Source organism: Stegostoma tigrinum, chromosome 24 (assembly GCF_030684315.1).
Source record: "Stegostoma tigrinum isolate sSteTig4 chromosome 24, sSteTig4.hap1, whole genome shotgun sequence".
NCBI classification, from domain to species: domain Eukaryota; kingdom Metazoa; phylum Chordata; class Chondrichthyes; order Orectolobiformes; family Stegostomatidae; genus Stegostoma; species Stegostoma tigrinum.
In genome coordinates, this window is record NC_081377.1 from 31,628,632 (window position 1) to 31,654,911 (window position 26,280).

At 45.1% G+C, this 26,280-nt stretch overlaps 1 protein-coding gene across 1 annotated transcript; it reads left to right on the plus strand.

The window, feature by feature from the left end:
* Positions 1-1,781: 1,781 nt before the first annotated feature.
* LOC125464890 (protein ripply1-like) lies at positions 1,782-25,820 on the plus strand. Its single transcript, XM_059654430.1, has 5 exons — positions 1,782-1,875; positions 19,491-19,641; positions 22,319-22,394; positions 23,125-23,201; positions 25,682-25,820. The coding sequence occupies exons 1-5, from the start codon at positions 1,782-1,784 to the stop codon at positions 25,818-25,820; spliced, it is 537 nt and encodes a 178-aa protein (XP_059510413.1).
* The last annotated feature ends 460 nt before the right edge of the window (positions 25,821-26,280 follow it).

Below are 26,280 nucleotides of genomic sequence, written 5' to 3' on the forward strand. Positions count from 1 at the left end.
AGACTAGGTGGGATTGAGGTTCACAAGGAAGAGGTATTAGAAATCCTTCAGAGGGTGAAGATAGATAAGTCCCCTGGGCCGGATGGGATTTATCCTTGGATCCTCTGGGAAGCCAGGGAGGAGATTGCGAGCCTTTGGCATTGATCTTTAACTCGTCATTGTCTGCAGGAATAGTGCCAGATGACTGGAGGATAGCAAATGTGGTTCCCCTGTTCAAGAAGGGGAGTAGAGACAACCCTGGTAATTATAGACCAGTCAGCCTTACCTCAGTTGTTGGTAGAGTGTTGGAAAAGGTTAAAAAGGAATAGGATTTATAATCATCTAGAAAAGAATAAATTGATTAGGGATAGTCAGCACGGTTTTGGAAAGGGAAGGTCGTGCCTCACAAACCTTATTGAGTTCTTTGAGAAGGTGACCAAACAGGTAGATGAGAGTAAACCGGTTGATGTGGTGTATATGGATTTCAGCAAGGCGTTCGATAAGGTTCCCCACAATAGGCTATTGTACAAAATGCGAAGGAATGGAATTATGGGAGATATAGCAGTTTGGATCGGAAATTGGCTTGCTGAAAGAAGACAGAGGGGGTTAGTTGATGGGAAATGTTCATCCTGGAGACCAGTTACTAGTGGTGTACCGCAAGGGTCGGTGTTGGGTCCACTGCTGTTTGTCATTTTTATAAATGACCTGGATGAGGGCGTAGAAGGATGGGTTAGTAAATTTGCAGACGACACTAAGGTCGGTGGAGTTGTGGATAGTGACGAAGGATGCTGTAGGTTGCACAGAGACATAGATGAGCTGCAGAGCTGGGCTGAGAAGTGGCAAATGGAGTTTAATGCAGACAAGTGTGAGGTGATGCACGTTGGTAGGAGTAACCAGAAGGCAAAGTACAGGGCTAATGGTAAGATTCTTAGTAGTGTAAATGAGCAGAGAGATCTCGGTGTCCATGTACACAGATCATTGAAAGTTGCTACCCAGGTTGAGAGGGCTGTTAAGAAGGCATACAGTATTTTAGCTTTTATTAATAGAGGGATCGAGTTCTGGAACCAAGAGGTTATGGTGAAGCTGTACAAAACTCTGGTGCGGCCGCACTTGGAGTATTGTGTACAGTTTTGGTCACCGCATTATAAGAAGGATGTGGAAGCTTTGGAAAGGGTGCAGAGGAGATTTACTAGGATGGTGCCTGGTATGGAGGGAAGGTCTTACGAGGAAAGGCTGTGGGACTTGAGGCTGTTTTCATTAGAGAGAAGAAGGTTGAGAGGTGACTTAATTGAAACATATAAAATAATCAGAGGGTTAGATAGGGTGGATAGGGAGAGCCTTTTTCCTAGGATGGTGACGGCGAGCACGAGGCATAGCTATAAATTGAGGGGTGAAAGATATAGGACAGATGTCAGAGGTAGTTTCTTTACTCAGAGAGTAGTAAGGGAATGGAACGCTTTGCCTGCAATGGTAGTAGATTCGCCAACTTTAGGTACATTGAAGTCATCATTGGTTAAGCATATGGACGTACATGGAATAGTGTAGGTTAGATGGGCTTGAGATCGGTATGACAGGCCGGCACAACATCGAGAGCCGAAGGGCCTGTACTGTGCTGTAATGTTCTATGTTCTATGTTCTATGAATCTATCAGCATAGTCCAATGAATCTGAGTTGATTGCTGGCCTCCACATCCTGTTGTTGTTTAGTTAGAACTAATGTAGCCAACATTAACTAGCAGTTTGTATCTCTGATTTTACTCAAAATATAATCCATCTTCTCAGTAACTGAGAGCAAAAAGACAAATGGGTTCCAAACCTGACAAACATATGAAAATACCAGTGTTTACAGAGTCTCTGGCTCTGAGTTTCCTGCTCACTGTTGGAACCAAATTGTTGGGTAGGTGTTGGAGTGCATAAGGGGCAGGAAGTGGTGGATCACTATTTAAAATAGCACATCAGAGTATGTGCCCAGAATAAACAGTGAGAACGACAGGGACAGAGAAAGACAGAAACAGAGACATTTATAGAGATAGAAAGAAAACCACAAAGGTTTAGAAATAGAGACGAAAGGAAAGAGGTGTAGGAAAAAAGAGAAATAGTGGCAGTAAGAGAGAGACAATGACAGAAAATGAGATAAAGAAAAAGAGACACGGCGGCTCAAGAGAAAGATGGGGAAGTTATCAGAGAATAAAAGATTGAAAGAGAGACAATATACAACTTGTATTCATACAATTTGACTTGAAAAATTGGTCAAAATTCACAGAATCACAGAAGTGTTAGAGTGCAGAAAGAGGCCATTTGGCACTTCATACCTTCACTAGCTCAATTCTCTAATGCTAATCTCCTGTCTTTTCCCTATATCCCAGCACGTCATTTCTATCCAAATCATTATCTTTTGATTGCCTCAGGATTGGCACAAGAAGCAAATATGGGATGTTTGGACTCTGCTATCAGTCATTGTAATATAACATAACATTCGGAGCTGACATAATCACAATGTAAATAATATCAGTTTAGCATGTGTCTCCTTAAACTCTAACTAGATCATGGTTAAATCCTAAATAGATCTGTCCCTCTCAATCATAAGTCTCAGCCACAAATCCATTCCATTTAATTCAATTCTCTCATGAATCCAGTATCATGAAGACAACAGTATGTGAGCGTGTGTGTGTGTGTCTTTGTCAGTCCCTATGACTGTGTGTGTGTGTGTGTGTGTGTGTGTGTGTGTGTGTGTGTGTGGTGTATAGGTCTTTCTGAGAACTGAGCAGCTAACAGCAGGATGGGGTTTGGCTGGGTGTGAAAAGGGCTCAGTCTAAGCTCTAGGTGATGTTGAAGTGTGGGAAAAAGGTGTAAACCCATCAGTAGGTGACGCCAGGCCTTTTGCCCCTCCCAGTCCCTGGTTACTGCCGAGGTGCTGGGAGCAACAATCAGTTCCGTCCTTATACTGAGAGCTCGATTTACAACTGTCCACGATCAGAGGACTCATGCACAGTGTCTGGGTTCAAAACCACTCAATAAAATCAAACTTGTTCCCCCTCAGAACTTAAATTTACCCACGCGGTAGATTCAGGGAAATAAGACACTTCACAGCAAGGTTATCAAAGAACATTTGACTTCGAACCTTGCTAAAAAAATTAGGACCAAATTCATGATTAGACAGAGAGATTTTACTGACCTCCTTAGAGAGAGAAATAAAGAGACTCTGAAATTTAGAGAAGGAATTCCCAAGTTTAGTACCCAGCAGCTGAAGGGCCAGCCAGCAATTGGTGGGATGATCGAAATCAGGGTTATGCAAGAGGATTGAGTGGGAGGATTGCACAGATCTTCGGAGCAGTACTTCCAACATCAACTACAGCTTCAAACCCCACACCGCGCACTCCCCTCACAGCAATACACCTGACTCTCTCCAACTCAGTCTTTATCCCAAAGTGGCCTGCTGACTGTGTCCCATCTTGCACTTTGGTAAAGAAATTACAAGTAATCCTTCGTCCTTGAAAAGGGGTGGAAGGCTGGCTGATGTGAAAAAGCAGCAAGCTTTGGGATTCAGACCCCCAAGACTTTAAAAGCAGCAATTCACATTGGTTGAATGATCTCTTCCTGAGCCATGGGACCCAAACCAAAGCGGTTGCTTTCAGTCCGGAACCGGGACATCAACTTTCCTGCCCCTGTTGTGTTCATCCAGTTCTACACTGTGTTGTCTCCACCATAAACCCTGTTCCCCAGCCAGTACCCCTCTCCCTGGCAACTTCCTGATGCCTGGCAATAATATGGTGTCATAACTGAAGACCCCATATCCTTACCAGACCTGTCTCCTTCCACCTCAGGGAAACACTTACTCCAATCTGATCGTCTGCCGCAAACTTTCACGCAGATTGGTTATCCCAATGCTCTCCCTCCTGGTCACCCTGCACCAACCCTCACTCTCCTTGTAAACTTCAACTCATCCAAAATACTGGTGCCTGCTTCTCTGACTTTGCCAAGTTTGTGTCCTATAGCACATTGTTGCTGGGAGTATTGGATGAGGCATGATGAGGAGAAGAGTTTTGCTGTTTATTGAACGTGTGTTGTACCTAGCTTGGAGATGTTTGATGGGATGTGTCTGCACAGTTTGGCCCCAAGGAAGGGTCACAGATTTTCATGTAGAACTGGGTCACCATTCCCCCTGCCATGGACTGGGGTGTGAACTTCCGTGTGTGTGTCTCTGAGGCGGGGCGGGGGCGGGGCTGCTGTCAGGGACTGGACGATTTTCCTTCAGTTGGATAACTTGCTCTAGGAGAGTCATTCCTTTTATTACAACAAAACCCCGCACAGGGACACGGAATATGAGGATAGGTGATACCTCCAATACCCATCACTACAGTCGCCCAGGAGCCTGGGCGATGGGGCTGACCAGTACAGATCCAAACCTCGGGAATGTCAGGAAGACGATTCACTCGGTTCGAAACTGGCACCGGGGCAGGAGGCCAGGCTGTGTGTGTGTGTGTATATGTGTGTGTAGCGATTTTAAAATAAACGCATTCCTAACTGACTGAGAGATATTAGCACATAAACACGTGTCTGTTGGCAGCCAAATTGTTGAGCGAGGTGTGAGAGAGTATGTGGGACTGACTGTCAGATATGACACTTCTCCAGTTTGTGTCCTTCCCCAAACGGTACTGCCCTACTCAGCGTGTGTTAGCGAAAGAGAGTTATTCACTCACATTCCCCACTTACCCAGACTGTTTGCCTCTCATGCGTTTTTACCCGTTCGCGTTTTCAAGACTGAGAATTGGAAGCAATGAGATCCTCGCGGGGGCCTGGACAGAGAGGGAACTAGGAGGATGTTTCATTTTGTAGGCGAGAATGGGAAAGCACAGTTTAAAATTGAGAGCCTTCTCTTTTAAACTGGCGAACGGGAGATTATTTTTCTTTTAGAGTGAGAGTGTGGAATTCTGGTTCCCTGGGAGTGGTAGAAGCTGAATCATCATATTTATTCAAGGCCCAGTTAGGTAGATTTTTACAGACAAGGTGGGGATAGACAGGGCAATGGAGCTGAGACCCCCAACTAAATCAGCCGTGATCTTATTGAATGGTGCAACGGGCTGCTCTTTAATTCTGTGATTCTACTTGTTGCTGTCAGCTGCCTGACTGACGGCTACAGATTGCCCCAAACTTTTCCATTCAGAATTACACAATAACTCTCCTTTGTGTAACATGTCTGATGTCGTAAGACAATCAAACAAAATTTGACATTTAACCCACCCCCCATGGAAATTTTTAGGGACTAATACCCAAAAGCGTTATCCAAGATAACACAGTGTGGAGCTGGAGGAACAGAGCAGAGGTCTGTTTTCCTCCAGCTCCACACTGTGTTATCTCAGACTCCAGCAATAGCAGTTCTTATTGTCTCTAAGCATTATCCAAGATGTTGGTTTTAACGGAGATTTCAGAGCATGGAAATTGAGTGGCTAAGGGTACAGGTCACAATATTTGGCTGATTAAACGCAGCATGTGCAGAACTGGAGAAGGAGAGGGTTGTGGGGCTGCAAGAGCTGAGGAAGGAGTCAATGGAAGGGTTTGAAGACAAGATTAAAAAGTTTAAAATGGAAACATTACTGGACCAGAAGATCACCTATCTAATATTTCTTTCTTTGGTTGATGCCATTGCTCTGTGATTAACACCCCGATTAAATAGATTCGGACATTTTCCATCTTAACGAAACGGTGTAAATGTAAGTTGGTTTTGGCATTGTTACATTTAATCAGAAATTTGGGAGTCATCTTCACAGTTACAAAAGCCAATCAGGAAATCTTTTATTCAGGGCTAGTGTTTATTGGGCAGTGTAATTCTCAGTCCCCATCCACTCTCCAGAAAAATGTGAGATTATGTACTTTGGCAGGAAGAATAAAGGAGCTGAATATTATTGAAATTGAGAAGGCTACAGAAAACTTCTGAACCAAGGGATTTGAGAGTCCTCATACATAAATGACAAAAAGCTAGCATCCAATTACAGTCATAGAGTCATAAAGATGTACAGCACAGAAACAGACCCTTTGGTCCAACTCATCCAAACTGACCAGATATCCGAAATAAATTAGACCCATTTGCCAGCATTTAGCCCATATCCATCTATACTCTTCCTATTCATATACCCATCCAGATGCCTTTGAACTGTTGTACCAGCCTCCACCATTTCCTCTGGCAGCTCATTGCATACACACACCACCCTCAGTGTGAAGAAGTTGCCCCTGAAGTCCCTTTTAAATGTTTCCCCTCTCAACTTAAACCTATGCCCTCTAGTTTTGGACTCCCCTACCCTGGGGAAAAGACCTTGCCTATTTACCCTCTCCATGCCACTCATGATTTTATCAACCACTATAAGGTCACCCATCAGCCTTTAACACTCCAGGGAAAATGGCCCCAGCCTATTCAGCTTCTCCCTGCGGCTCAAATTCTCCAACCCTGGAAACATCATTATAAATCTGTTGTGAAATATTTCAAGTTTCACAACATCCTTCCTATAGCAGGGAGACTAGAATTGCATGCACTATTCCAAAAGTGGCCGAACTAATGTCCTGTACAATTGCAACATGACCTCCTAACTGCTATACTCAATGCACTGGCCAATAAAAACAAGCATACCAAATGCCTTCTTCATTATCCTATCTACCTGCAACTCCACTTTCAACAAAATATGAACTTGCAGTCCAAGGTCTCATTGTTCAGCAACACTCCCCAGGACCTTACCATTAAGTGTATAAGTCCTGCCCTGATTTGCTTTTCCAAAATGCAGCAGCTCAAATTTATCTAAATTAAGCTCCATCTTCCACTCATCGGCCGATTGGCTCATCTGATCAATATCCCACTGTACACTGAGGTAATCTTCTTCGCTGTCCACCACACCTCTGATTTTAGTGTCATCTACAAACTTACTAACCATATCTCCTATGTTCATATCCAAATCATTTATATATATGATGAAAAGCAGTGGACCCAGCACTAATCCTATTGGCACACCACTGGTCACAGGCTCCAGTCTGCAAAGCAGCTCTCCACCACCACCCTCTGCCTTCTACCTTCAAGTCAGTTCTGTATCTAAATGGCTAGTTCTCCTTGTATTCCATGTGATCTAAACTCGCTAACCAGTCTACCATGAAGAACCTTGTTAAATGCCTTATGTGAATTGTAAGAAGATAAATGGAAAGTTGACCTTTATTTCAAAAGGTAACAGAATACAAAAATATAGAAGTCTTGCTAAAGCTATGCAACATAACATTATTCAATTGGCACCAAGAATAATGGGAACAGTTTGGTCCTCTTATTTAACAAAAGATATGCTGTCACTGAAGGCGGTCTGGCGAAGGTTTACATGGCTGATTCTGGGACTGGAGGGATTCTGTTATGACAGCTTGAGCAAGTTGGGCCTGTACTCATTGGAGTTTAGAATAACGAGAGGTGACTTTATTGAAACATATATGATTCTTAGGGTAGTTGTATAGGATAGATGTAGAGATGCAGACAGATGTAAAGATGTAGATAAAGGGGTCACTGATTTCAGACCAAGATGAGCAGGAACTTTTTCTCTGATAGGATAATGGATCTATGGAATTCTTTACCACAGAGAGCTGTCAAGACTGGGGCACTATGAATATTCAGAAAGATAGATTTTTAATCAGTAAGGGATCAAGGGTTATGGGGAAAAGCAGAAAAGTCAAGTTGAGGATTATCAAATCAGCCATGATTTCATTGAATGGTGGAACGGACTATTGATGGTCTAAATAAATATGATCTTATGAATCTCAAAGTCATCAGATAAAACCAGAAGGAAAGTTGTGAGGAAGCCCAGTATACCCATCATCATCTGGAATTGCCTCCGTGCCCTTCTCCATTTCTCTATCTCCCTCTAGCTCCTTAAGATAGTCAATAAAACCTAATTTATTGACCAAGCTTTTGGCCATCATGTCTCAGTGTCACATTTTGATTTTTAATTCTCCTATGAAACATCTTAGAATGTTCCAATACATTAAAGGTGCTACACAAATGTAAGTTGTTGTTTGGTAAGGAGGGGTTAAAATTGTTTCAGAGATAAGACCAGTTCATGTTTTGCATCTTAAACCCCTGCCCTTTTTCTACTTCATGTAAATTACTTCCACCTTTAACTGGGTTTTTGACAAGCCACAAAGTTGGCAGGTAGTACTTTTGGTGTAAAAAATTAAGAGGATTTATGCAATACTAGAGCAATACTCAATAACCAAGCAATTGTTTCATGTCACACATGCCATTACGCTCTATGGCGGCTTTGATTTAGGTCAATGTTATTAAGGACTGGTCTGACTTCCTTCTTCCATCTCTTTTCTTCTCTGAAACTGTACAAATGTGTTTTGGTCACTTCCAGAGAGCCCTTTTTACTCCTCAATCTTTCTGATTCCCAGGCTTTCTTCTACCATATTTGGTAAAAGCAATTGATCTGCACCATTCACAACACAGTCAATGTGATCAATACACCATTCACACTTACATCAATAGATTCTCCATATATCAGTCTCAGTTGCATCAACTGACCATCTATACGCAATCAATAGTTACAGTCAGAGCTATAATTAACAAAGTCTAAGGTATGCAGACCAACTGGAAAATTAAATTGTTCTTTGGTTACATTTTTGGTAACAAACTAAGATCAGCATTTATCAGTACAATCAAAAACATGAAATTAGATAAACCACCTTATCACTTTGAATTGTACTTTCCCTGTCTTTCATTGTTTAACCATACATTTCACAAAAAAGACAGTTGGACTGTTTACATATTTCAAATTGTGTTGATTTAAAGTTTTAAACATAAAATAAAATGTAGGCCTATTAAGTCATTCCCATTATTTAACTTTATATATTGCAGTTAAGGATATGTTCACTATTATTATAATAGTCCTCTGAAGTAACAGTAAATGAGTTATTGATTGTATGCTTGTCCTCTCTTCTTTGGCAGCCTCGCAGAGTTGAAGGTGACTTGCTTTCACTCCAGTTCAGTAGTTTCTGAGTCCAACGTGTAATCGACAAACTAGATTCTGCCACATGTGTCAGGTGGAGCTTGAAGGGTTTGTGAAGATTAGGATGTTCAATCCCGCTGCACTTCAACTACACATCTGCATGACCCCAATGAAATCTGTCAGTGTGTTTAATGTCTTCCGAAATGAACATCCCTCCCTTTTGGTCAGTCACAGACTGGGGTCACTCATGAGTCAATGGTTATATCTGCCCTCTGTAGAGATACTTATAAGGACATTGTTTCTGTTGTACCTGTCAGAGTTTCCTGTTGCAACTGAATTTTGTGTAGACCAGCTACTCCAGGGAAACTAAAGTAAAATACTGCAGATCCTGGAAATTAATTGAGGAACCACAAAGGCAAGAACACTATAATGGGAGTTATGTACAGACCTCCTAACAGTGATCAGGACCATGGGCGCAAGATGCACTGGGAAATAAATAGGGCATGTCAGAAAGGCAAGGTCACGGTGATCATAGGGGACTTCTATATGCAGGTGGATTGGGTGAATAATGTTGCCGGTGGATCCAAAGAAAAGGAATTCATGGAATGTTTGCAGGATGGCTTTTTGGAACAGCTTGTGATGGAGCCCACAAGGGAGCAGGCTATTCTGGACTTAGTGCTATGTAATGAGCCAGACTTTATAAAAGACCTTAAAGTACGGGAACACTTAGGAGGCAGCGATCATAATATGGTAGAGTTCAGTCTGCAGTTTGAAAGAGAGAAGGCAAAATCGGATGTGATGGTGTTACAGTTAAATAAAGGTAATTACAGGGGCATGAGAGAGGAATTGATGAAAATCGACTGGAAGCAGAGCCTAGCGGGGAAGACAGTAGAGCAACAATGGCAGGAGTTTCTGGGTGTAACTGAGGACACAATACAGAGACTCATCCCAAAGAAAAGAAAGATTATCCGGGGTGGGATTAGACAGTCATGGCTGACAAAGGAAGTCAGGAAATATATCAAAGAAAAAGAGACAGCCTATAAAGTGGACAAGAGCACTGGGAAATTGGAAGATTGGGAAGGCTCCAAAAACAGACAGAGGATAACAAAGAGAGCAATAAGGAAGGAGAGGATCAAATATGAAGGTAGACTAGCTAGTAATATTAGAAATGATAGTAAAAGCTACTTTCAATACAAGAAACAAACGAGAGGCAAAAGTAGATATTGGGCAGCTCCAAATTGATGCTGGAAAGTTAGTGATGGGAGATAAGGAAATAGCTGAAGAACTTAATAAGTGCTTTGCGTCAGTCTTCACAGTGGAAGACATGAGTAGTATGCCAACAATTAGGGAGAGTCAGGGGGCAGAGTTGAGTATGGTAGGCATTACAAAAGAGAAAGTGCTAGAAAAGCTAAAAGGTCTAAAAATTGATAAATCTCCTGACTCCGATGGGCTACATCCTGGAGTTCTGAGGGAGGTGGCTGAGGAAATAGCGGAGGTTTGGCCGTGCTCTTTCAAAAGTCACTGGCGTCAGGGAAAGTCCCAGATGATTGGAAAATTGCTGTTGTAACCCCCTTGTTTAAGAAAGGATCTAGGCAAAAGATGGAAAATTATAGGCTGATTAGCCTAACCTCAGTAGTTGGTAAAATTCTAGAATCCATTGTCAAGGATGAGATTTCTAAGTTCCTGGAAGTGCAGGGTCAGATTAAAACAAGTCAGCATGGATTTAAATGAGGTCAGCACGGACCTCATTATTCCCCAACCCCGCACGGCCCGTTTCTATCTCCTTCCCAAAATCCACAAACCTGCCTGCCCTGGTCGACCCATCGTCTCAGCCTGTTCCTGCCCCACCAAACTCATCTCCACCTATCTGGACTCCATTTTCTCCCCTTTGGTCCACCTACGTCCGTGACACCACCCACACCCTCCACCTCCTCCAGGACTTCCAATTCCCTGGACCCCAATACCTCATTTTCACCATGGACGTCCAGTACCTATACACCTGTATTCCACATGCAGATGGCCTCAAGGCCCTCAGCTTCTTCTTGTCCCACAGGCCCGACCAGTCCCCCTCCACCGACACCCTCATCCGCCTAGCCGAACTCGTCCTCACCCTCAACAACTTCTCTTTCGATTCCTCCCACTTCCTACAGACAAAGGGGGTGGCCATGGGCACCCGCATGGGCCCCAGCTATGCCTGCCTCTTTGTAGGTTACGTGGAACAGTCCCTCTTCCGCACCTAGCCAGGCACAAACCCCACCTCTTCCTCCACTACATTGATGACTGTATCGGCGCCGCCTCTTGCTCCCCAGAGGAGCTCGAACAGTTCATCCACTTCACCAACACCTTCCACCCCAACCTCAAGTTCACCTGGGCCATCTCCAGCACATCCCTCACCTTCCAGGTCCTCTCAGTCTCCATCTCAGGCAACCAGCTTGTAACTGATGTCCATTTCAAGCCCACCGACTCCCACAGCTACCTAGAATACACCTCCTCCCACCCACCCTCCTGCAAAAATTCCATCCCCTATTCCCAATTCCTCCGCCTCCGCCACATCTGCTCCCACAATGAGGCATTCCACTCACGCACATCCCAGATGTCCAAGTATGTCAAAGACCGCAACTTTCCCCCCACAGTGGTCAAGAACGCCCTTGACCACGTCTCCCGCATTCCCCGCAACACATCCCTCACACCCTGCCCCCGCCACAACTGCCGAAAGAGGATCCCCCTGGTTCTCACACACCACCCCACCAACCTCCGGATACAACACATCATCCTCCGACACTTACGCCATCTACAATCCGACCCCACCACCCAAGACATTTTTCCATCCCCACTCTTGTCTGCTTTCCGGAGAGACCACTCTCTCTGTGACTCCCTTGTTCGCTCCACACTGCCTCCAACCCCACCACACCCCGCACCTTCCCCTGCAACCGCAGGAAATGCTACACTTGCCCCCACACCTTCTCCCTCACCCCTATCCCAGGCCCCAAGATGACTTTCCATATTAAGCAGAGATTCACCTGCACATCTGCCAATGTGATATACTGCATCTATTGTACCCGGTGTGGCTTCCTCTACATTGGGGAAACCAAGCGGAGGCTTGGGGACCGCTTTGCAGAACACCTCCACTCAGTTCACAATAAACAACTGCACCTTCCAGTCGCAAACCATTTCCACTCCCCCTCCCATTCTTTAGATGACATGTCCATCATGGGCCTCCTGCAGTGCCACAATGATGCCATCCGAAGGTTGCAGGAACAGCAACTCATATTCCGCTTGGGAACCCTGCAGCCCAATGGTATCAAGGTGGACTTCACCAGTTTCAAAATCTCCCCTTCCCCCACCGCATCCCAAAACCAGCCCAGTTCGTCCCCTCCCCCCACTGCACCACAGAACCAGCCCAGCTCTTCCCCTCCATCCACTGCATTCCAAAACCAGTCCAACCTGTCTCTGCCTCCCTAATCTGTTCTTCCTCTCGCCCATCCCTTCCTTCCACCCCAAGCCGCACCTCCATCTCCTACCTACTAACCTCATCCCACCTCCTTGACCTGTCCGTCTTCCCTGGACTGACCTATCCCCTCCCTAGCTCCCCACCTATACTCTCCTCTCCACCTATCTTCTTTTCTCTCCATCTTCGGTCTGCCTCCCCCTCTCTCCCTATTTATTCCAGAACCCTCACCCCATCCCCCTCTCTGATGAAGGGTCTAGGCCCGAAACATCAGCTTTTGTGCTCCTGAGATGCTGCTTGGCCTGCTGTGTTCATCCAGCCTCACATTTTATTAGCACGGATTTAGTAAGGGGAGGTCGTGCCTGACAAACCTGTTAGACTTCTTTGAAGAGGTAACAAATATGTTAGACCAGGGAAACCCAGTAGATGTTATCTATCTAGACTTCCAAAAGGCCTTTGATACGGTGCCTCACGGGAGGCTGCTGAGCAAGGTGAGGGCCCATGGTGTTTGAGGCGAGCCACTGGCTTGGATTGAGAATTGTCTGTCTGATAGAAGGCAGAGAGTTGGGATAAAAGGCTCTTTTTTGGAATGGCAACCGGTGATAAGTGGTGTCCCGCAGGGTTCAGTGTTGGGGCAGCAGCTGTTCACCTTATACATTAATAATCTGGATGAAGGGACTAGGGACATTCTGGCGAAGTTTGCCGATGATACGAATATAGGTGGACAGGCAGATAGTACTGAGGAGGTGGGGAAGCTGCAGAAAGATTTAGACAGTTTAGGAGAGTGGTCCAGGAAATGGCTGATGAAATTCAATGTGAGTAAATGTGAGGTTTTGCACTTTGGAAAAAAGAATACAGGCATGGACTATTTTCTAAATGGTGAGAAAATTTGCAAATCAGAAGTGCGAAGGGATCTGGGAGTGTTGGTCCAGGATTCTCTAAAGGTTAACTTTCAGGTAGAGTCCGTAATTAAGAAAGCGAATGTAATGTTGTCGTTTATCTCGAGATGGTTGGAATATAAAAGCAGTGATGTGCTTCTGAGGCTTTATAAAGCTCCAGTCAGGCCCCATTTAGAATGCTGTGTCCAATTTTGGATCCCACACCTCAGGAAAGACATACTAGCCCTGGGGCGTGTCCGGCGGAGATTCACACAGATGATCCCTGGAATGGTAGGTTTAACATATGATGAATGGCAAAGAATCCTGGGATTGTACTCATTAGAGTTTAGAAGGTTGAGGGAAGATCTAATAGAAACTTACAAGATAATGTATGGTTTAGAAGGGGTGGACGCTAGGAAGTTGTTTCTGTTAGGCGGGGGGACTAGGACCCGTGGGTACAGCCTTAAAATTAGAGGGAGTAAATTTAAAACTGAAATGAGATGACATTTCTTCAGCCAGACAGTGGTGGGCTTGTGGAATTCATTGCCATGGAGGGCAGTGGAGGCCGGGACATTGGATGCCTTCAAGGCAGAGATCGACAAATCCTTGATCTCAGAAGGAATCAAAGGCTACGAGGAGAGTGCAGGGAAGTGGAGTTGAAATGCCCATCAGCCATGATTTAAATGGTGGAGTGGAATTGATGGGCCGAATGGCCTTACTTCCACTCCTATGTCTTATGGTCTTATGGTCTTATGGAAATCTGAAACAAGCGCAGAGAGTGCTGGAGAAATTCATCAGGTTTGGTAACATCTAGACAAAGTAACAGAGTTAATAATTCAAGTCCGGAATGACTCTTGTTCAGTAATGGAGCTGAATTTCTCCAACATTTTCTGTGTATATTTCAGTTGCCTCAGGAATCTGGCGCCAGGTAATACAAACAATGTGCTCACCAAGTAAGGCTGGTTTTGAGTGATTAGTTTCTTGCCGTTGGATAAGTGGGCTTGGGAAGGACTGGTTTTGGAGGGTCTTATAAAAGCACCACAGTAGGTAATCCACCAGTAATTTTAGAAGCTGCTGTAGGTTTCCCAAGTCTCCAAAGCGGCTCGGAACTTGGGGGCCATGGCTTCTCAGAAAACCAAGCCCTTTAATCTTTGAGATGTCGCTCAAAAGCTGAGCTGGCATGTTGGAACCAATGGTGAATTTTCTTAACCATGTCTGCCTTTGTTGAGAGGTGTCTCCTAAAAATACAGAAATTGGTCTGAAAGTGGAGAGCTTTTGTTAAGGATTGGAGGCAATGTAGATTGAACAGTTTCCCATCTGTTCTGCAGATTGGGCTTTTGGATTACTCTCTGTGAATGTGCCCAAGTTTATAGTAATATATGACAGCCCTGTCTGTCTGCTCCTCTGGGTAATTTTCTGGAAGTGAAGTGCAGTTTTGCAGCAAAGAAAATGAAGAAGTGAGTTGGTGCAATTACAAAGCCTTGTTCAGCCTCAGTTTTCACTGAGGTAGGGTCTGTGTTAGTTCCAATAGGGAGGATCACATCTTGCATGTCATTGTGGCACAGGTGACTTTTCTGAGGGCAGCCAACTTTCAGCAGGATACTTCAGTAACCTTCATGTGAGTTCAACAAAGGCCATGTCCAGCTTTCTTGGTGCTATTCCTTGCAATTCTCTTGATTTTGGTGCCTGGTAAATATCACAACTGTGATGCCTTTTTACTGCCATGTGATCCCGGAGGAATTCCTTGGACACTGCTGGGTGATGGTCTCTCTTCTTGAGTATGTTGAATGTCTTCATCATTGACTGTCCCTTTCCTTAAGGAATGACCTCTACTCAGGATTGTGAGCTTCTTTGATCAATTTTCATATTACTAAATAGATTGATACTTACCTGCAGACCTTGAGACACAAGGGGCAGGGTATTCCACCAGGGCATGCGATCTGGAGTGCAACATGTGTTCTCTTTTCTTTCTTTCTCTGCTGCTGCTGCTGCTCTGCCTCAACATTAAGGCGTTTGTACTCAGAATATGATGTTGCCATTTTGATCAATCATAATTGAGCTCCTCAATGTCATTAATTTTAATGCTGCTGTACTTCAAGATCTGTCTTCAGAATGTCTTTGTCGTCCTCCCTGGCCATTTGAGAGTTGAGAACACAAGAAATGGTGGGGAGATACTTTATGCCACCTGGACACAGTATCCAGTCCATTTTAATTGGCTTTGCAGGCATTTAGCCTGATTGCTTACAGGCCTTGCTTCAAAAAGGATTGCAGCATTTGTTATCCTGCCATTGAATCTGGAGGATGGGGTGGAGGCATTACTGGTGGGATTTCTCAATGTTGAAGGGTTTGCACAGTCAAAGTGCCGCTGCAGTACAGGACTGTGGTAAGAACAATTGCGCTGCACCGTAGAATTTTTGTTTCGTTATGGAGGTCTTTGTTGTACTGATTGTAGTAATTATGGTATAAAAAGTGAGAATCAAAATTAATTATCTTTACTAAATATGGGAGGAGAAATCATGGACCTTGGAGCAAAATGTGGATTACAAAAAATTTCTCTAAAAAGTCCAGTTGACAGATGGCAGCGCTGGCAAGGAAGGCAGCATTCAGCCTGTCTGATCCAGATGGTGATTCCTCCCTTCTTCACTTACCCTTTTAACCTACTTTATTCTCATTTTTCTTCACCTTCTCCCTGATGGTGGTGGTGGAGAAGGTGACATCGTAAAGAGCAGGCCGAATGGGGCTCTTGGCAGGGCAATAGCTTGGCACGACAATGGAGCCAGGGTCTCTTGGTTGTGGTGGGCCTGTAGCAGGAACACCAGGTTATCGGTGAGGCAGTGTCGGCAGCTTCTGGTTGTGGTCGGCCTGGAGCCAGGCTCTCCTGGTTATCAGAGAGGTGGAGGACCGCAGCGGCAGTGGAGCCAGGGGTTCCTGGTTGCGGGTTGAGTGTGGGTCCAGCAAGGCACCCAGCATCGGCGGCCCATTAGCAAGATAGGCCCAATGATGAAGAGATGGCATCTCAAGCGTTGCAACTCTGACATTGGTGGCTCTGGCACAGGCATCAGAGGAGCGTTAGCCAGTTGAGGTCTCAGCATTCATCGTGAGGGCAGCGGAAATGAAGATGGACTTATTCAGCTTCATCTTTTCATTCTTTTTATTCTTAAAATGTTCAAATAGTGCCAGATTGTGACAACAGTTGAAGCTTTTCACTTTATTTTACTGTGCTGCTGATTGTACAGTACAAGTGACAATAAACCATCTTTCATTCATTCAGTTTTACAGAATAAGGAAGAATCAGGGCAGACCAGAATAATGGCCCCAGGAAGTAAAGACTTCATGTCCTTCATAACCTATTAACTGGTTGTTAAGCAAAATTCCGTTACTAAAAACTCCCCTTGATTTGTTGAACAAATCTGTCAACTTTGTATCTTGTCAAGAAGCCGAATAAAGTAATTCAAATAGTTTACATAATATTATTATTTCACAACCAACGATCACAACATAAGATGACCTGATTTTTATTGCTTTGTTTCTTGCAGGATCCTGCTGTGAAGAAATCGACTGTCACATTTCCTACATTGTAACAGGGACTCCACTTTGAAAAGTGCCTATGGGCTGTTTTGGGACATCCCGGTAACTTGTTTACAAATGCAAGATTGTCCTTTTTTTACGTCAGGAGCCTTGCAGACCTATGATGTCCAGCACGTACAATACACTTGTTAGGCCTCAGCTGGAGTGTTGTGTACAGTTGTGGGCACCACATTATAGGAAAGGTGTGAATGTACTGGAGAGAGTGAATTACAAGGATGCTTCCAGGGATGAGAAGCTTCAGGATGAGGATAGACTGAAGAAGTTGGAATTGTTCTCCCTGGACTAAAGAGAGGAGATCTGATTGAAGTTTTCAGACTGGACAGAGTAGATGGGGTGAAGCTGTTTCCACTTGTAAAAGAAACAGAAACAGAAGAACATAGATTTAAGATGATGTGCAAATGAAACAAGTGATGTGTGAGAGAAATATTTTACACACGGGGAGTAGTTAGGGTATGGAATGCACTGGAAAGGTGATGGTAGGAAGCTCAACTGAGGCATTCAAGAGGACATTGGATATGTATTTGGATAGAAATGATGTGCAAAGATGTGGAGAAAAGACTGGAGACTGGTGAATAGAATAGACAAGGCCACTATGCCCTAACAGTTTCCTTCTGCACCATAACAATTCCAGGATTCTGGGAGAGTGCACTTCTCGTCTGGATAGAGTTGGGAGGACGGGTATCTATCAGGTTCCCATTGATAATATTTGCTATGAACAGTTGACCCCCAGTATGGGACTCCCACTGACCATGACCAGAAAATGGCCTTTGGAGCAGGGTGACGTGACTGGGCCGAGACAGAAAGCTGGGCACTGAGGGCTGGAACAGGTAGTGATTCACATCAAGCTGGGGCCGCTTCTTCCCCAGAGAGGTAACACCTTCGGCGGCAGCAACATTAGAAACCTCCAAATCCTAAAACAACTCTAAGCGCCGGACCTCACCCCTTCCCCATCTCCCGTGCTCAGGTCTTGGTGTTCTGCTCACTGTCGGGGAGTATTAGCGCAATCCAGATGGAATTGGTTGAACTAGCCCCTAAAAAAATCAAAACATTTCAAACAAAACTCATACCCATTGTCACGATTCGCCATCTTTTTTAAACTTTGTTCAAGATTCAAAACTCCTTGATCAGGATCCTCCTTCAGAACTGTCCAGTGCCCAGGGTAACAGGATGTGGAGGTGCCGGAGTTGGACTGGGGTGGTCAATGTCAAAAATCACACAACACCAGATTATAGTCCAACAGGTTTGTTTGAAGACACATGCTTGCGGAGCCTCGCCCCTTCTTCAGGTGTCAGTAGCGAGACTCCGAAAACCTGTGTCTTCAAATAAACCCAGTGGATTATAACCTGGTCAGAGATAATGGGAACGGCAGATGCTGGAGAATCCAAGTTAACAAAGTGTGGAGCTGGATGAACACAGCAGGCCAAGCAGCATCTCAGGAGCACAAAAGCTGATGTTTCGGGCCCAGGCCCTTCATCAGAGAGGGGGATGGGGTGAGGGTTCTGGAATAAATAGGGAGAGAGGGGGAGGCGGATCGAAGATGGATAGAGGAGAAGAAAGGTGGAGAGGAGAGTATAGGTGGGGAGGTAGGGAGGAGATATAACCTGGTGTTGTGTGATTTTTGACCAGGGTAACAGCGACACTGGGCAGCGAGAGGAGACAGGGTTAAACAATCTGAGGAAACGTCACTGCACCGGAAACACTAACTGATTTCTCTCCACAGATGCTGCCAGACCTGCTGAGCTTTTCCAGCAGTTTCTGTTTTTGTTAAGGGTTAAATATTCTTGTCCTGACACAGTTCGCACCACTGAAAGGAGGAGATAGTTGGATATGGTTGGAAGTTGGGCTATTGGCTGAGGACTTGACACCTTTATTAAAATGTGTTTTGTTTGTGGGGTGAGTCAACCTCCAATGTTTCTTTTATTTGTATGCTACTATGAACAGAACTGTTTTAGGGACTGTTTGTGTATATAAAGATATTTTTATGAATAAAGTATATTTTTGAAATGAAGTGTCTGGTTGGGGGTGTGGAAGGGAACACACTTGTGTTAATAAAACTTCACCAGGTTAAAATTCATCAGGGAATACATTCTAACCCAATAAAGCAGCAATCTATCACATGTTCCGCTGTTCATTTGAAGATTTCCTCTTTGCGACTTTGGAGCGTTTTGGGGCTCGGAATCTGAGCTCACCCTCAGATTGCTCAATGTTCAGCCTGGTCTCCCTGAGCCTGGGAGCAAGCAGCAGCCCGGCACGCTGTGAGGTGTGAGGATTGACAGTTTCTCATCGCTGCCCGTTAATGATGGACGGGCTGGGAAAGTGTGTCAAGAGGTGACAGTCTGGAGCCATCCCCAGCCCCCTCCCCCCCCCCCCCCCCCCCCGCTGCGTGACACTCTCCCTCCTGCTTTCTGCAGGGGATGTCGAAAGCCTGGAGCTGAGGCCCACAGCGGCCAGCATTTGGCCCCCTTACCCTCATTGTTGACACAAGCAGGTCAACCACTGAATTCATCGCAAGGGAAAACCCCGAGCCAGCAGCCTATCCGCTTCCACAGCGAGCCTGCGGGTGGGGGGTAGCCTCTGGATAAAAGGGCAGAGCAACAACACAGGTTCAATCCGATTCCCATCTGATCCCCAGGAAGTAGCAGCCGCCGCCGCCGCTGGGGAAATATCAGCGCCGCAGCCAGCGAGGTATCATCCCAGATGGAGGGGAATGGAGCGTCAGGAGCCCGGAGCCAGCCCTGTCCCTGTCTGCACTGTCCCAGTGGTCAGTACCCGGGGGGACCAAGGTAGGAATCCCAGCGCCACCGACAGGGAAACCCGAAAGCGCTTGGTTTGCTGTGGTCCGTGTGTGATGGCATCGAACGGACTGCAGTTGAGGCTGAGTTTAACAAAGTTACCCAAGGGGACACGCCTTCTGGAAGCGAATACCCTCTGTCTTCTCTCTGAGCTGTGGGTGGTGTCTGTGAGCAGTGCTGAGGGAGATTTCTATCTCTATTTTACGTATTAGTCTGTTCAGTATGATGTGAAAGCTACAGCTCCCCTCCACAGGGGGCAGTCCGAGGAATTCCCGCTCCTCCCCTCAGTGATTCACTCAGATGAAGGTGCAGAGAGTTTTATGTCCAAGTTTCTGATGACGCCAAGTTGACAGGCGCCCGGAGAGAGAGAGACACACACAGTGAGCAGAGTAAAGGAAAAACTGGCAGGCGGAGTTCAATGTACAGAAATATGATGCAGAACAAATCAGATATTTTCTTTAATAGCTAGAGTTTGGGATCTTTAGAGGAGCAACGAGAGTTAGGGGTTACACATCACTGTAAATTCCAGAACAGGTGCAAGAAGTAATAAAAAGCCTAGCACAAGGATGCCCCTTATCTGTAGAGGATGAAATACAAAGAGGCAAGTGATGCTGCAGTTTTACATTTAGAGTCATGACTTCAGTTTGGGGTTAGTACCTCAGGAAGGGTATAGTTGTCGTTGAAGGGGATTGTCCCAGTCCACCAGAATTACACCAGGCTTTCAAGGGTTTAGAGGTCAGGTTTGTTAGCCTTGGTTTGTTTCTCTTAAGACGGTTGAGGCGTGAACCGATTGAAGAATTTAACATAATGGGAACCGCGATTGGAGTTCAGAACAATCTTAAAACCAGAGTTGAGTTACTCAGGAGTGAACTCAAGAAGGACCGTCTGTGCGCAGGCTGATACAAACCTGGAATCTCCTCTCTCAAAAAGTTAGGAAATGAGTCTATTGGACCATGAGGTGCCAATTGGAGTTGAGGTGCAGAATGGTTACAAATTGAGTGGCAGCGTAGGCGCGGCACGGTGGCTCAGTGGCTCGCACTGCTGTCTCTCAGCACCAGGGACCCGGGCTCGATCGCAGCCTCGTCTTTTGCACATTCTCCCCGTGCCTGCGTCGGTTTCCTCCCACAGTCCAAAGATGTGCAGGCTAGGTGGATCGGCCATGCTAAACTGCCCGCAGTGTTCAGGGGTGTGTGGCTTATAGGGGAATGGGTCTGGGTGAGATGCTTCAAGGGGCAGTGTGGACTTGTTGGGCCGAAGGGCCTGTTTCCACACTGTAGGGAATCTAATCGTAGGTTCGATGGGCCGCATGGCCTATTCATGTTTAACCGTTTCTGTAATTGTCATGACCCAACGTACGGCCAGGGATACGTTCGCAAGAATCCATTAACAATGACCAACAGGAAAGCTGGATGAATCCCCTCTTGAGTTCTCAGTCCACTGTTTGTACTTCTGAGTGATGTCTTGAATGGGAAGTCATTCTAATCAGGACAAGGATTAAAGCCATGAAGCTGCTATTAACTGCTCTGGTTACCTCAGTTCGTAACAACTGAACCATCAGTGAGTTTAAGTTACAAACAGTTTGACTCTGGTGATATGGTAGAGAATAGTTTATCATGTGACAATTGTTTGCTAATCTGGTGACATGTTAAAGCCCCACTAGAGCTTCCTGGGAGTGTAACACCAGTCCTTTTGATGTGTACCCTATGAATATGAAGGAAATAGTGTAGTCTACAGGTTTCCTCAACCCCAGGGTGGCTGAAAGCACTTTACAGCCAAAGAAGTAATGTTGGCAAGCAGGAAATTAATATGAGCACAGAAAGCCCCAGAAACAGGAATGTGAGATTGAACAGATAATCAGCCTCAGTGATATTGGTTAATATTCAGGACACCAGTAAAAACTGTCATTTTCTTTCCAAAGTGATAACATCTCATCCAAAAGATGATACCTCTGTGCAGTGCCCCCTCAATTCTTCCACTTGATGAGTCAGACTGAGTTATGAGACTTGAACCCATGAGTTCAAGTAAAAGGCCACAGTGCAAACCACTGAGCCACAGACACAGTTTTGGGGCAGCTCAGACTCAGAACATGGTGATAATTCAGGAGCCCAGCCATGGAGACCATGGAAATGATCAAATAGATGGTTGAAGGGGAAAATGGTGGCATAGGGTTTTGACTTGTGGCCTAGTAACACAAGGCTTCAGTTGCAACCACAGCAGCTGGTGGAATTTCATTTCAGTTAATAAATCTGCAATTGTAAAGCTTGTCTCAGTGATAGTGATGAGGACAACTTTAGTTGCTTGTTGATTTAAAAAAAGCACCCAGTTCACTAATGTTCATTTGAGCAAGCATGCTGCCATCCTTTCCCTTATAAATGACTTCAGACCCACAGAAATGTGGTTGACTCTTAACTGCCCTTTGAAATGGCTGAACAAGCCCCTTAGTTCAAGAACATCTACAGACAGAAAATACGTGCCAGTATTGCCAGTGAAGCTTACATCACATGAAAGAATAAAAAGAAAATAAGTAAAACAACGCTGAAGTAGTACAAATTCTGGCTGTTGTTGTATACATGCTGAAGTAGAGTTTACAAGTTTCTGATTGTACTGAACTCTTCAAATCTGCTGTCCTATGCTTTCTTAACCCTATTGGTTATGTTACTATTGACAGTGCTGTCAGTATTTGGAGACCATGGCTAATCACGCCCAGAGATATTGCAAGGGAACAGCAAAGACAGATGACAATAGTAAGTTTGGTTCCACAATGTTTCTCTCTCTCTCTTCCTCCACCCGCTCCCCGCCCCCCCCAACTTAGCCAGTGTGTTGCAACATCTTCCAATACTTTCTTTTTCTGCTTCTTCTTCATCTTCCGCCCTCTAACACCACACCTTCCATGATACACCTTCATTGTGAATGGTGAACATCAATGGTGAGGCTCATGGCTGAGTCAAATGCTATCATCAGCTGATGGGCCTGACTGGATGTTGATAAGGAATGGGCATTCCCATCTAGTTCACACTGTAATTCAGAGACCAGCACTAACCAGGAGACCTGCTGTGCTGTTACTCAGTAGGGAGTGGCTGTGAGAAAGGTACTCTCTCTTTCCTCCTTCAATACCACTGCTAGCTCACCCCAGACTCCAAACACATGGGTTCACGCAGGAACTCTACTGTGTACATCTCCTTAAAGCACAGCTCATAAACCCAGGGAGAATGGGTGAGTGGTGCTCAGTACAGGTATGTGTGCAATACTCCACGTCTTGCCCCAGATGGATATCTCTACATTGTCAGAACCTCAGGTGCATCTAAGACCATAAGGCAAAGATGAAGAATGTGATTCTGAAAAAGAATCAGATTCAGCTTTACCAGTCACTGTTTCTTTCCTGACAGATGCTGAGTATTTCCAGCACTACTTGTTTTTTAGTATAAAGGATGTGGTATTTATTGCAGCCACAAAGTTCTAACCTTTCTGTTGCAGCTGACTGTCTCAGAGAGCGAGCGAACTCGGCATACACCCAGTGCTGACAAAGTCCCGACATTCCGACACCCTGTCAAGTAAGTACTCCACAGGAATTTAATTGTGCTGCTCACTTTTCAGGAGGAAAGAATTGTGAGAACAAATAGCTGACTAGCCATGTGGGGAAACACGGTGTAGACCTGGATGACCACAGCAGGCTGGGCAGCATCAGAGGAGCAGGAAAGCTGACGTTTCGGGTCTGGACCCTTCTTCAGAAATGGGGAAGGGAAGGGGGTCTCTGAAATAATAATTAGAGGGGGAGGCAATGATGGAAGGTGGATAGAGGAGCAGATAAGTGGAGAGAAGACAGACAGGTCAAGGAGGCAGGGATGAATCCAGTACAGGTGTGGAGGTAGGGAATTGGGATGGGGGTTGGTCAGTGAGGAGCGAGGGGCAGGTAGGTGGGAGGAAAGATGGATAGGTCAAGGAGGCGGGGATGAGGCTAGTAGGTAGGAAGTTGGGGTGGGGGCTTGGTCAATGAGGCAGGGATGAGATGGGCTGGTCTTGGGATGAGGTCAGGGGTGGGGAGATTTTGAAGCTTGAGGTCCATATTAAGACCACCAGTCTGCAGGGTTCTTGAGCGGAATATGAGGTGCTTTTCCTTCAGCCTTCAGGCTGCATCAAGATGGACATGACTCCCAAGGAATGGGAGGGGGAGTTGAAATGGTTTGTGATTGGGAGGTGTAGTCTTTTATCACAAACTGAATATAGGTGTTCCACAAAGTGGTCTCCAAGACTCTGCTTGGTTTCCCCGTGTAGAGGAGGCCACATCGGAAATAGTGGACACATTATACCACATTAACAGATGTGCAGGTGAAGATCTGTTTAATGTGGAAGGTTTCCTTGGGGCCTGGGATGGGGGGGTGAGAGGGTGGAGGTATAGGGACAGGTGTAATACTTCCTGCAGTTGCAGGGGAAAGTGCCAGAGATGGTGGGGGGAGTGTGGAGCAGACGAGGGAGTCACAGAGCGCAATCACTCTAGAAGGCAGATAAGTGTGGGCAGGGAAAATTGTGCTTGGTAGTGGGGTCAGATTGTGGGTGGCAGAAGTGGCAGAGGAAGATGCTTTGAATCCGAAGGTTGCTGGGGTGGCACCTGAAGACGAGGAGAATTCTGTCTTTGTTGTTGCAGGGAGGGTGTGAGGGCTGAGTTGCGGGAAACGAGAGATGTGGTCGAGGGCACGTATTTGGTGCCCAGTCTAAACATGATAGGCATCAGTGAACAATGACCTTGTTACTCCAAACCCCTACTTTCTCTCCTTCCTCACTAGAATAAGACTCTCACTGGGACACAAGACCTACACATGCTGATCCTCTGTCCCATGTCAGCCTTCCTACCTGAGTTAAGATACCAAAGCTTTGAGTATCCACTAGGTGTGGCCAATCCTGGTAGAATTGTGATGTTAGATCCAGCCATGACCTCCATGATTGACCACATCAAGGATCCACCAATGGTGAGGAGCAAACCCACCAGTCTTATGGCTTTGGTGGGAGAGGGATAAGGCATGTTTAAGATGCTCCATCCCAAGTGAACTGATTAGCAATTTCAATAGAAACTTGTGACGAAGGGTCAACGTTTCATCAAGAAGCACATTTTTGTAAGTATCATCCCAACAGTCCTCAAGTCAGTATATAATGGGCAGTTTGAGTTTGAGTGTGGGGAGAGGAGAGTTTTTATTTCTGCATTCGATGCTCACGCTTACATTGTTCATGGAATGTTGCAATGGACAAATAGGTTGCTATGTTTCTGCCAAAGCAACAGCGGCTACATCCAGAAAAGTAAATATGCTGATCAGTTGTTACTCGGCACATGATTGCAGTTTGACAGTGAATGTGCCATCCTTAATGTACATACTCATAGCAATTTGTCCCTATTTCTTTACAAATAGTGTGAACATATAACAGTGAGAAAGGGTGAGGGAAGAAGTGACAGGGAAGAAAGGAGAGTGGGAGAAAGTAGAGATGAGGGAAGGACAGAGGAGGAACATGGGAGCTGGTAGGGAGGGACAGGGAAGGAGACAGCAGGAGGGAAGGGGAAGTGAGGGAGAAACGTCCAAGGAGCCAGCATCAGAGAAGCAGAGTTTCAGTACAGCTGTGAAGCAGCAAGGAGAATATGTATGAAGATGTGCATTTAAACTTCGAGATATCTGAGGGCATGGAATGCAGGATAACTAATGAAGAACATCGAAGATAATAAAATGTGAGGCTGGATGAACACAGCAGGCCCAGCAGCATCTCAGGAGCACAAAAGCTGACGTTTCGGGCCTAGACCCTTCATCAGAGCTTCCTCTGATGGGTCTAGGCCCGAAACGTCAGCTTTTGTGCTCCTGAGATGCTGCTGGGCCTGCTGTGTTCATCCAGCCTCACATTTTATTATCTTGGATTCTCCAGCATCTGCAGTTCCCATTATCACTAATGAGGAACATCCTCTGGTTTATCAGCGACTATCATTAGAAATGAAAATGTGGCCAGATCAGACAGTGCAGAACATTGAAACACTATTCTTCCTCCTTTTTCACAGACTTCTCTGGCCAAAATCAAAACAGTTTGATTATTTATATGAAGATGCAGCTCATTTGTTGGCGAATTTCCCAGTGCAGGCAACAATCTCATTTTACCAGGAGAGTGATAGTGAATCAGAAAATGAAGACAACAATTAATCCAAGGCAGGATCCACTGTGCATTTACACTAATGTTTAACACAATTGTGGATATGTAGTTGATACAGGATCTTATCAGCTGAGGGTTTATGATCTCTATTCTGTATATTTACATATTAATTTATAATTAAGCTTTAACTGTATTAGTTTTGTATTTATTAAGATTGAATGAATTTTGTAAATTAAAAGTTTTTATCACATCTGTGTCTTAAGGATTTGTACAATGGTTTAAATGTGAACTGGAAATAAGGCAATATTTTGCCTGAACTGGAGCAGCAGAAAATTAGCCACTGTTCCCAATCTTTAGACATTACCCATGATTCCTGTTGCAGAATGAATGAAGTAGAGGTCAGTAGAAATACAAATGGAGATTGGTCTGAAATAGATCACTGGTTCACTAGAACCCATTTTATGCAATCACTGAGTTAAAATGACAATCTTCGTATATTGAAAATACAAA

Excerpts from the sequence above, each read along its gene's own strand:
- LOC125464890 (XM_059654430.1), top strand. The coding sequence starts at position 1,782 with ATGGGTTCCAAACCTGACAAACATATGAAAATACCAGTGTTTACAGAG. Across the intron at positions 1,876-19,490 it reads TGTTGGAACCAAATTGTTGG|GAAGTAGCAGCCGCCGCCGC; the intron begins GTAGGTGTTGGA and ends TCTGATCCCCAG. Across the intron at positions 23,202-25,681 it reads ACATTCCGACACCCTGTCAA|ACTTCTCTGGCCAAAATCAA; the intron begins GTAAGTACTCCA and ends CCTTTTTCACAG.